Consider the following 12,734-nt stretch of genomic DNA (forward strand, 5'->3'; position numbering starts at 1 on the left):
AGACTGCGCTTCGTGACTGTGAGTACAGCGCACGTGCCGCATAGAGAAAGCCGAGTACTGGACAGACATTTGCGGCCTACCTTGCCAGTTGACACTTGCCAGTCTCTGTTGGACTCTATCAGTGCTGCGACCCTGTTTGCTTTGGCCGCACCAACTTATGGACTAGGGGCTCAGCGGAAGGTGCTGGAGACCGACCGCTGCCGCCAGAAGATGGACTGTTGTTTGCAGGACCCCACTGGAACAGCATCGTGCCAGCCGTTGTTGGCGCGACTGCCTCCAAAGCTTCAGTTGTAGACTGGGAAGCCTCTGACAAGATAAGTGATTTAAAGAACTGAGTTATCTCATTAACTTTGCCAATTGCTTGCCATTGAACTGTTTAACCCTCATTTAACCGTTTATCTCCCTGCGAGGAGTTAACCCCTATTAAATTAAAACTGTGAAATTTGTTAACCCTTGCTCTGCCTTCTGTCTGTCACTGCATGACGCAACGTGCTTACAGCTATGCTACTGTATACAACCCAGATATTGTGCCAAAAATCTTGTTTTCCAAGTGATCAGTGTGCGGTCAGTGGAGCTTTTTATCTAGGACTTTGATTTGGCTCCCCACCGACATTCCCCTGGCAGAACAACTTGTTTTCAGGCAATTCATAAAGAAGACAATCAGTGCACTGAGGACATTTCCAGCAGTTATTCAGTGCGCTTACTACAGCAAGGATCTACAGAGGAAAAAATGTCTGATTTTACAGGGAAAAAAGAATACCAGGAATTATTCAACCCGAGGGCATATTTAGATTCATTTTTCACACTGGGTGCAGGGTCTATGGGAGATGAATATTTACAATTTGTACTCAAGCAACTGGCGGAAATATTTAATTCAGGTAGGTCAGAATTGTATTCATTTTTTCTCCGAAGTTGATTTGGTCAGTAAGAGTAAAAAAAATTGTACTGATCATGGTCGTTGTGCCCCAGGTAATGAAATATTGATCTATGCTAAACTGAACTTGAATGTTTATTGGTGGGATGGTTACAAATATACTGCTTGGTGAAATGATCATTCATTAGAATGTTCTGTATTGCTTGATATTATTGACAAGTATTATAAGGTATTATACTCAAATTGGATCATTTTGTAAACGTAAGATCGCCATAGAAATATGTTAAGTAAGATCAGTTGTTCCAGAGGTGTCTGTCAGTGGCTTTTTCCCATATCCCTAGTGAAAACAGATGCATGCTTGTCTTAGTCAAATGTGTAGAAGTATGACGGGTAGGGGGAATTGGGATAAATAATAACTGTTAAATATCTACAACTATCTAAAGTCTGTTAACAGCTTTAGTAGCTAGTCAAACAAGGACAATGGTAGATCTGTAGATCTACAGAATGTGCATGCAAGCTATGGTTAATTTAGGTCTATTGGTTCTCTCATTTAATGAACTATGCACAATACTTCATGCTAATTACATACAAGCTACATTACTCTAGTTCAGGATGTCACGCTCTCAGGTAGCGCACATGGTTCGTGGACCCACTGTGCCACAGGTCTGGGCTTACCTAGGAAGGGGCTGGCTAATTGCCTACCTGGTGTTCACTGGGTCTCCTCATAGTGGAGTCAGACTTGACCAGCAGGTACCACTCCTATGCAGTCCCTGGTACTGCAGTTGCTGACCCCAAGAATCAGGTACAGTGACACGGACTTGGCAAGACAGGATTAGGACTCTGTTCAGACTGCAGAGGTTCTGGATCCTCACACAAAATGGATACTGACACGAAGACAGGGCTGGATTCAGATCCTGGAACTGGCTCTGAAAGCTTCTAGTACTAATTAAATGGTTTCACGTTCGGATACCGTTGGCACAGTTCCGGGTTCACATACTGCTGGTGCGGTTTCATGGTTCAGGCTCTGGCCACACAAGCATACCAAAAAAGAAAAAATGGAGCCAAGAGCAATTAGAACAAATATCTGATTTTATTGTTATCCAAAAATTAATAAAATACAAATATATAATGAATAAATCGCAGAATAAAAAATATAAGGGAATCAGCAACATCCAGGTACCACACACAGATAAAAGAAGGTAAAAGTGGCAATACATAAACAAATGCATATAATATTTATAACCCAGTAGAATGCACAGAAGGATATAAATGGTACTCAGATTTTGTTACCCACCACACTTCAGGAGGGAAAGAGGTACCAAAGGAATTATATATATATTTTTTCCTTAAAAAGGCATAATTTTTTGTCAATATTCAGAAAAAGTGCAAAAGTGCATAGTAATGTGATCGAAATAGGACCTACAAATGAATAATAATGACAAATAGATATACAGATAAATAATAGCCACAAATAGGAAGGAAAAAAAGGTACAAAGATGCAAAGAGGTATGTGTATATATATATATATATATATATATATATATATATATATATATATATATATATATATATCTACCGGTATACCCTCTATGCAGGAAGGCACAATTCCTTCTCAGTATTCATATAAAGTGCAAAATATGCAAAAAGTGCATAGCCCGATATCAAGAGTGACTGCTGCCATAAATGTATCCACTACTATAAAAAGTAGAGATGGTCCTAGGGCTAAGTATCCAAAGAGATTGTGCAAAATCGAATTATATGCAAAAAAATTATTAAAAAACGTGATGCCAAAACCAACCTTTCTGTGTGGTGGACTGCGGGACCCCAATGCGTGTTTCGCTACTTGCTTCTTTGGGGGGCGAAGGTCCAGGGGTTCAGATTCTGTCCCTGGCCACACAAGGACCAGAGGTTCAGGTTCTGGCCACACAAGTACCAGGGGTTCAGGTACGGACCCTGGTAAAAGTTCTGGCACCAACTGCCCTGTCTTGGCCAGGCAAGGCCTTTTATAATGAGTAACCTTGACACAGATGTCACCTGACCTGTTGCTGTCTTCATTCTCTTCCTGTGGAAACATACAGTTGTGGCCAAAAGTATTGACACCCCTGCAATTCTGTCAGATAATACTCAGTTTCTTCCTGAAAATGATTGCAAACACAAATTCTTTGGTATTATTATCTTCATTTAATTTGTCTTAAATGAAAAAATACAAAAGCGAATGAAGCAAAAAGGAAAACATTGATCATTTCACACAAAACTCCAAAAATGGGCCAGACAAAAGTATTGGCACCCTCAGCCAAATACTTGGTTGCACAACCTTTAGCCAAAATAACTGCGACCAACCGCTTCCGGTAACCATCAATGAGTTTCTTACAATGCTCTGCTGGAATTTTAGCCCATTCTTCTTTGGCAAACTGCTCCAGGTCCCTGATATTTGAAGGGTGCCTTCTCCAAACTGCCATTTTTAGATCTCTCCACAGGTGTTCTATGGGATTCAGGTCTGGACTCATTGCTGGCCACCTTAGAAGTCTCCAGTGCTTTATCTCAAACCATTTCCTAGTGCTTTTTGAAGTGTGTTTTGGGTCATTGTCCTGCTGGAAGACCCATGACCTTTGAGGGAGACCCAGCTTTCTCACACTGGGCCCTACATTATGCTGCAAAATTTGTTGGTAGTCTTCAGACTTCATAATGCCATGCACATGGTCAAGCAGTCCAGTGCCAGAGGCAGCAAAGCAACCCCAAACCATCAGGGAACCTCCACCATGTTTGACTCTAGGGACCGTGTTCTTTTCTTTGAATGCCTCTTTTTTTCTACTGTAAACTCTATGTTGATGCCTTTGCCCAAAAAGCTCTACTTTTGTCTCATCTGACCAGAGAACATTCTTCCAAAACGTTTTAGGCTTTTTCAGGTAAGTTTTGGCAAACTCCAGCCTGGCTTTTTTATGTCTCGTGGTAAGAAGTGGGGTCTTCCTGGGTCTCCTACCATACAGTCCCTTTTCATTCAGACACCGACTGATAGTACGGGTTGACACTGTTGTACCCTCGGACTGCAGGGCAGCTTGAACTTGTTTGGATGTTAGTCGAGGTTCTTTATCCAACATCCGCACAATCTTGTGTTGAAATCTCTTGTCAATTTTTCTTTTCCGTCCACATATAGGGAGGTTAGCCACAGTGCCATGGGCTTTAAACTTCTTGATGACACTGCGCACGGTAGACACAGGAACATTCTGGTCTTTGGAGATGGACTTGTAGCCTTGAGATTGCTCATGCTTCCTCACAATTTGGTTTCTCAAGTCCTCAGGCAGTTCTTTGGTCTTCTTTCTTTTCTCCATGCTCAATGTGGTACACACAAGGACAAAGGACAGGGGTTGAGTCAACTTTAATCCATGTCAACTGGCTGCAAGTGTGATTTAGTTATTGCCAACACCTGTTAGGTGCCACAGGTAAGTTACAGGTGCTGTTAATTACACAAATTAGAGAAACATCACATGATTTTTCGAACAGTGCCAATACTTTTGTCCACCCTCTTTTTATGTTTGGTGTGGAATTATATCCAATTTGGCTTTAGGACAATTCTTTTTGTGCTTTTTCATTTAAGACAAATTAAATGAAGAGTAGATTACCGCATTACTTGCCGAGTACCGAATCCTAACGAGTATACTCGCTCATCCCTATTGGCGATATACAGTGGGGCAAAAAAGTATTTAGTCAGTTAGCAATAGTGCAAGTTCCACCACTTAAAAAGACGAGAGGCGTCTGTAATTTACATCATAGGTAGACCTCAACTATGGGAGACAAACTGAGAAAAAAAAATCCAGAAAATCACATTGTCTGTTTTTTTTTCATTTTATTTGCATATTATGGTGGAAAATAAGTATTTGGTCAGAAACAAAATTTCATCTCAATACTTTGTGATATATCCTTTGTTGGCAATGACAGAGGTCAAACGTTTTCTGTAAGTCTTCACAAGGTTGCCACACACTGTTGTTGGTATGTTGGCCCATTCCTCCATGCAGATCTCCTCTAGAGCAGTGATGTTTTTGGCTTTTCGCTTGGCAACACGGACTTTCAACTCCCTCCAAAGGTTTTCTATAGGGTTGAGATCTGGAGACTGGCTAGGCCACTCCAGGACCTTGATATGCTTCTTACGAAGCCACTCCTTCGTTGCCCTGGCGGTGTGCTTTGGATCATTGTCATGTTGAAAGACCCAGCCACGTTTCATCATCAATGCCCTTGCTGATGGAAGGAGGTTTGCACTCAAAATCTCACGATACATGGCCCCATTCATTCTTTCATGTACCCGGATCAGTCGTCCTGGCCCCTTTGCAGAGAAACAGCCCCAAAGCATGATGTTTCCACCACCATGCTTTACAGTAGGTATGGTGTTTGATGGATGCAACTCAGTATTCTTTTTCCTCCAAACACGACAAGTTGTGTTTCTACCAAACAGTTCCAGTTTGGTTTCATCAGACCATAGGACATTCTCCCAAAACTCCTCTGGATCATCCAAATGCTCTCTAGCAAACTTCAGACGGGCCCGGACATGTACAGGCTTAAGCAGTGGGACACGTCTGGCACTGCAGGATCTGAGTCCATGGTGGCGTAGTGTGTTTCTTATGGTAGGCCTTGTTACATTGGTCCCAGCTCTCTGCAGTTCATTCACTAGGTCCCCCCACGTGGTTCTGGGACTTTTGCTCACCGTTCTTGTGATCATTCTGACCCCACGGGGTGGGATTTTTGCGTGGAGCACCAGATCGAGGGAGATTATCAGTGGTTTTGTATGTCTTCCATTTTCTAATTATTGCTCCCACAGTTGATTTCTTCACTCCAAGCTGGTTGGCTATTGCAGATTCAGTCTTCCCAGCCTGGTGCAGGGCTACAATTTTGTTTCTGGTGTCCTTTGACAGCTCTTTGGTCTTCACCATAGTGGAGTTTGGAGTCAGACTGTTTGAGGGTGTGCACAGGTGTCTTTTTATACTGATAAGTTTAAACAGGTGCCATTACTACAGGTAATGAGTGGAGGAAAGAGGAGACTCTTAAAGAAGAAGTTACAGGTCTGTGAGAGCCAGAAATCTTGATTGCTTGTTTCTGACCAAATACTTATTTTCCACCATAATATGCAAATAAAATGAAAAAAAAACAGACAATGTGATTTTCTGGATTTTTTTTTCTCAGTTTGTCTCCAATAGTTGAGGTCTACCTATGATGTAAATTACAGACGCCTCTCATCTTTTTAAGTGGTGGAACTTGCACTATTGCTGACTGACTAAATACTTTTTTTCCCCACTGTATCTCCCAATCCTGGACCTCTACAGCTTCCTCCTATCACTTCCTACCTTCTAGAAACTACTGCAATATCTCCACCATAAAACCCATAACCTCAACCCACTCTCTGCTACGTCCTTTCTTTAGAACGCCCATTCCGTATGCAATAGCATACGGAATGGGTGTATGGGCGTACCTCTTTACCTCTCGCAATCTATCCTTCCAGGGCCTCACCGAAACATAGCGGACACCTCCAACACGACCTCACCTGCTGCGATCTGTTAAGGTGGCCTTCATTTCACCCACATTTCTCGCAATGTCAATAGACATGGTGGAGAAGTGGCTCTTCTGCTTTACAATAACTGCACCTTCAACCAAATCCCACCTCTACCCTCCCTTATCCTTCCTTTTTTTGAAGTGCACTTTGTCTGTATCTACTCTCCCTCTAACCTACAAGTGGCCATCATATACCAACCCCCGGGCCACTGCCTTTATTGACCACTTCTACACCACCATTATCAAGGGTGACTTCAACATCCCCACTGACACCCACTAGACGGCAGCCTCCAAACTCCTGTCACTCGCTTTCCTTTAGTCTTACTCAGTGGTCTTCCGCAGCCACCCATACAGAAGAACATACATTCTACCTTATCTTAACACACCTCTGCTACCTATCTAACCTCCCCTCTCCCCTATCTGACTAACATCTATTCACTTTCTCATCTCTGTCCTCCTCACCTACCCTCCATGTCCAAAAACTAGCACATCCTCGCAGAAACTTTGCACAGACATTCACACGCTGTATGTCTCTATTCTCTGACTCCATGGCACAGACCGTGCCACCATTTTCTACAATGCCACACTGGCATCAGCTATTGACTCTGTTGCCGCTCATGTTCATGGTGAGTGTGACGAACCAATAAACAATCCTGGCACAGCAACCTCACTAGAAAGCTTTGGCAGGTGTCCAGGGTTTTGAAACAAAGAGAAAGTTTAGTGGGCACCACAGATCATATATGATGAATGTGAGCTAGGGATGCAACAACTGACCGTGTAAGAAGGTGTTCGACTGGCGGAACGCACCAAATAATAAAGATGACAATGAGGTGTGTTCACAGCCTGGGGTCCATCGTGCAGAAATGTTGAACTGCTGCTCGGTAATGGCGGACACTGACTGGCGGTATAGCAAATACACACAGGTTAACTTCACCCGGTGAACTAGAAGGCGAACCCTGTTTCTTCACAGGGCCGCAATACCGCAGGATGAACGATAGGGTTTGGTTACAGGAGTCTACTCCAATGGCATGGGGTTAGAGTTCTTCTAGACCCCCTAGCATTCGGCACTGCTACAGCGGTGCCTGAGTAACCTCACTAAAGATAAAGCACTTGAAGTGCATACAGCGCAGTCCAGGCGGACGCCACTAACAACCCTAAGCTTAGGGTAGGAAAGCGCACTATTTTGCGCACGGTGCCGCTACTGATGGACGCTGCTGTCAACGGAGTACAATTGTGCCTCGTGCTGGATGGCACAGTATGGCGCTAGGTGTGGTTCTGAGACTGGGTAGCACAGTGGCTCAAGACAATGCCACTAGCAGGTGCTGACTCTAACTCTGATTGCCCTATACAATGCGTATCCAAGGGAGGGGAGTTATAATGCGTCAGTCACCAGTTTCATGCATCCATCATCACACACACAACTAAACATAAGAGTAACACAGTAACATAGTTTTGAAGGCTGAAGGAAGACCTTATGTCCATCTAGTTCAGCCTATTTTTAGTGCAGCTGTTCTGCATTGTTGATCCTGGGGAAGGCAAAAAACCCACAGAGTAGAAGCCAATTTTCTCCATAGGGAAAAAAATTCCTTCCCCTAAGCTGGGTCAACCATCTACCTATAATATTATGTTATTCGTAACCTTCTATACTGTTACTCACAAGAAAAGCATCCATTCCTTTCTTAAATTCATTCAGTGAGTTGGCCATCACCACTTCCTCAGGAAGAGAATTCCAGAGCCTCACTGCTCTTACCGTGAAGAACCCTCTTCTATGCTGGTGCAGAAATTGTCTTTCCTCCAAACAAAGAGGATGCCCCCTGTTCTTGTCACAGTCCTTGGTACAAACAGTTCATTGGAGAAATCTCTGTATTGCCCTCTGATATACTTGTACATATATATTAGGTCTCCCCTAAGTCTTCTCTTTTCTAGAGTAAATAGACCTAATTTTGATAACCTTTCTGGGTATTGTAGTGAACCAACTCCATTTATCATTTTAGTAGCCCGCCTTTGAACTCTTTCAAGTTCAGTAATGTCTTTCTTGAGCGCCGGCGTCCAAAATTGCACACAATACTCCAAGTGTGGTCTGACGAGTGATTTGTACAGAGGAAGAATTATGTTTTCATCTCGTGTCCCCAGATCTCTTCTAATGCATCCCATGACCCTATTTGCTTTGGTGGCAGCTGCCTGACACTGGGCACTCCAATTTAGCTTCTTATTGACTAAGATGCCTAAGTCTTTTTCCATGTCTGATTTCCCCAGCAGTTTCCCATTTAGTAAGTAATTGTAGCATCTGTTTCTCCTTCCCATGAGCATAACCTTACACTTATCTGTGTTAAACCACATTTGCCATTTTTCTAATCTATACTAGATGGCCTTGCCGCCATGCGACTCTTATAGCAGCGTCCTTCCAGGACCTTCCTAGTGGTCCAATGGGAGCAGCAATAGGACCTGAGCATGTGACCTCAGACCTCCAATGAGAGGACTTCCGACGGGCATGCTCAGTGGGCCAAAAGAAGGACTTCGTCACAAGAGCTGCTCGCTGCTGGCTATTGCAGATTACTATAGCTGAACCCTGATTAGCAGCAGTAACAAGCCAACAGTAGTAGACTGAGCAAGACGCCAGGAACGACGTCTTTGCTGATCAGGCTTCTCTGTGGCCGGAGAGGAATGGGAGACCGCAGAAAGCAAGGCTCGGGATTCCTCCTGTGCAGAGGCAGGAACCAGGCACCTAACAGAAGGTAAGTATTAAATTGTAGAGAGAAGCTGTCCAGAATAACAGTGTGCACCCAAGCAAGATAGAGAAATAAAAGATGGTTTTATTTGAAAATACAAGTGCTAACACAATTTGGGAACAACAATAAAAAAAAAACACATGCAAAGCCACCATGATAATAGCCAAGGGGTGATATGGTATAAAATTAGAATATCATTAAAAAGTTAATTTATTTCAGTTCCTCAATACAAAAAGTGAAACTCATATTATATAGGGTCAATAAACAGGTTGATCTATTTCAAGGGTTTATTTCTGTTAATGTTGATGATTATAGCTTACAACCATTGAAAAACCAAAAGTTTGGTACCCCCGGGGCCTTGCCTGTTCTGCGGTTCTTTGTGTCGGGACCACCCCCCTGACTGTCTCTTCTTCTCAGTCCCTTGGTCAAGATCTCCACTGCTCCATTCTCCTGTCTCTTCTCCTCCTGAGCTCCTCCTGGGATTGGAACCCTCTGGAACCCACTCCTGTCCTATTTATCTCCCTTCCCGGGAAATCCCCTCCTTGGTTCCTATCTCTCCGCCCCCCATAACTAAGCGTTTTCGTAGCCTTAGGCTGCTGTCGAGTCCTGTTCTCACGTTCCCCCCTGCCATCTTCTGGTCAAACTTAGGTACTGCACTCCTTTTCCATTTTCCCCAGCTGTTTCCCTTCTGTTACTACAAACATCCGTCTACAGTGCACCAACCATCCCTTCTCCCTACAGACAAGTCCGTCCGTCAGGTCACCTTCCCTACATGCCAATGAACATGTAGGGATTGTCTGCCACATACTGTAATGCCGCAGCCATGTTGGTTGTGGCATTACAGTGATTGGCTGGCCGCACAGCGTCATCAGGTCTATATCAGACCTGGCACCTCCATGCTCGTCACGGTCTACTCCGGAATCAGGCAGTGTAGGGAGAGCTGCTGCTGAGCTAGGGAGGGAGAGATTTGCTTGTTTATTAGTTAGTGTAGGTATACCACAATATATTCTACACATATCGATCTCAACTAACAGTCCTTCTGAGGACTAATAAAACTGCATAGATATCAGTGCTAGGCAGTGTATATAGCAAGAGGGTCCATTCCAGTTCTGTCTGCTGCTGCTTTTACAGATATTTCTAGACATAACCACAGGTATCAGGGCCCAGGAATATTTTCTTTTCATCTTAATCCTCATTATTTGCTTAAAAAGCAATCCAGAGAACACTGTTTTTCTGCTCCATTTGCTTGTTGGCACTGCAGAATAGAGCCAGATCCTTTCCATATTACAGCGTTAAAAATCCAGCTACTGTATTTTAAACACTGGTTTGTCCATCACATGGATCACATATAAGGGCGTTCAAAATTCTGCCATTTCTGGCCTCCATTTAAATTTTGTTTCAGTGTGTTAGCAAAGTTATTGACACCAGTTTGCTGTAAAAATAGTTACCTACAGGCCAGCTATTTAAAACTGTGGTGTGTCCGTCACAAGGATCACATATAAGGACGCTCAAAATTCTGCCATTTCTGGCCTCCATTTAAATTTTGTTGCAGTGTGTTAGCGAAGTTATTCACACCAGTTTGCTGTAAAAAATAGTTACCTACAGGCCAGCTATTTAAAACAGTGGTTTTCTGTCACACAGATCACATATAAGTTCGCTCCAAATTCAGCCATTTGTAGTGAACGTGGAAAATATTGTCCTCCATTTAAAATGGGCAAAGCATGTGGCAAGGGGCTGGGAACTGAATGTGATGGTGATGATGATGGTGCAGAGGCTGAGGCCGTGGGCAAGATGAAATTGTGCCACAACAAACACCCACATCTTCTCGCTCGACCTTCCTGTCCCAATTACTAGGGGACTGCAGCACACCACTATTGAACATAGAGCAGTGTCAAAGGTTGTTGGTTGGATAGCGAATAATGCTTCCAGTCACTTTGCCACCACCACCCTGTTTTCCACACGGTCAAGTCTCAGTAGCCGTAAGTCTGGACCCCATATTCCTCACCATGACCCTCCTTCCTCCCACCATGCCCAATGCCCCGAGACAACTGATTCCACAATTGGACACTCCGAAGAGCTGTTCACTTTTCCATTTATAGATTTGGGCCTCTTGCCCGGTCCACTTGAAGCGGGGGAAGAGATCGCATGTAATGATGCCCAAATATTTAAGCAGCCATGGTCACATGAAGACGACAGTGGGAAAGTGTCACAAGAGGTGAAAGATGATGAGACACAATTGCCAGAAAGTCAGGAGGAGTACCAGAGTGCAGAAGTGGAAGATGAGGTGGTGAATGATATAGTAACTGACCCAACCTGGCAGGAGGACATGCAGAGCGAGGACAGCAGCACACACAGGAAGGGAGGCATAGCACCCCAACAGGCAGGAAGAAGTAGTGTGGTGGCTGCAGACAGAAGGCGGGCAACCGTTCCCCATAACACCAACACGATTGTTGCTGGTGCAACTGTTAGGTTTTCCCAAGTCTGGTTGTTTTCTAAAGACTCTGCTGATAACCCCAAAAAGGCCATTTGCCAGGCCAGCATCAGCAGGAGTAGAAAAACTACCAGCCTGACCACCACCAGCATGATCAGGCACATGGCAGCAAAGCACCTAACTTTGTGGGCCAAAAACCAGTGTACAGGAACAGTGTCTGCGGGTGACACCACTGCTTCTTCTGCTGCTGTGTGTGCAAGCCAATCCCCTGTCCATTGTGCATGCGAAGATGCCTCCTGCTCTTCACCTATCATTGCACACACTCATCTAGCACCATCATGAAGCACGTCCACGTCCTTGTCCCAGCACAGCGTTCAGTTGTCCATACCCCAGTCCTTGGAACGCAGGCGCAAATACTTCCTTTAGTTGTGGAGCAGGCTCCGCATGATCTCTATCAAAGATATTCTGCAAGATGTCGATGAAATGTTTTTCCATCTCTGGTTTCTTCTTTAAAGTGCGTTTTAAAGATACAAGTCTTGCAGTTGCTTGCTGCAGATTGTTTGGCAATCTTGTCCTTGGACAACGAAAGGGTAAGGGTGCTGTCCAGCTGTTGAAGTCATCCTGGGTGGATTCCTTGTCCATGACCTTAATGAATTCTTTGTCCTCTCTTGCTGGTGCCAACTTGTTTATCTTCATTTGTAGAATCAAACACCGTTGACCCGAGGTTGTCGTCACTGGACAAAAACATGTTCATGTTGTCATTGGTTTCTCGCTGCTGCTTACTGTCACTCAGCGTTTCTTTCGCCCAGTAGTAATGTGGGCATGGTTGATAGTATTAGCAGACCAATATCCAAAGGAAGAAGATGCAGCACTCTTCATTACCGATAAAAAACCAAAGTCCTTTATTTAGTTAGTTGGACAAAGTTAGCATCGGGCTAGGTAGATGAATGTATGCAGTGAAAAAGACAGGACTACGGCCAGATGGACCCATTGAAGCATGGATAACGCGAAACGGCCGTAGCCCTGTCTTTTTCACTGCATGTATCATGTACCTAGCCGATGCTAACCTTGTCCAGCTAACTAAATAAAGGACTTTGGTTTTTAACGGAAATGAAGAGTGCTGCATCTTTTTACTTTGGATATTGGTCTGCTACTACATGGG

At 44.0% G+C, this 12,734-nt stretch overlaps 1 protein-coding gene across 1 annotated transcript in view; it reads left to right on the forward strand.

The window, feature by feature from the left end:
- Window positions 1-650: 650 nt before the first annotated feature.
- LOC141099996 (nicotinamide N-methyltransferase-like) overlaps window positions 651-12,734 on the forward strand; it is a 45,170-nt gene continuing 33,086 nt past the window's right edge. The window contains exon 1 of the mRNA XM_073588154.1: window positions 651-878. Coding sequence (XP_073444255.1) covers window positions 731-878 — 148 coding nt within the window. The 5' untranslated portion in view covers window positions 651-730. The remainder of the gene's footprint in view (window positions 879-12,734) is intronic.

Source organism: Dendrobates tinctorius, unplaced genomic scaffold (assembly GCF_039654945.1).
Source record: "Dendrobates tinctorius isolate UK_male_01 unplaced genomic scaffold, ASM3965494v1 ptg000103l, whole genome shotgun sequence".
Taxonomy (NCBI): domain Eukaryota; kingdom Metazoa; phylum Chordata; class Amphibia; order Anura; family Dendrobatidae; genus Dendrobates; species Dendrobates tinctorius.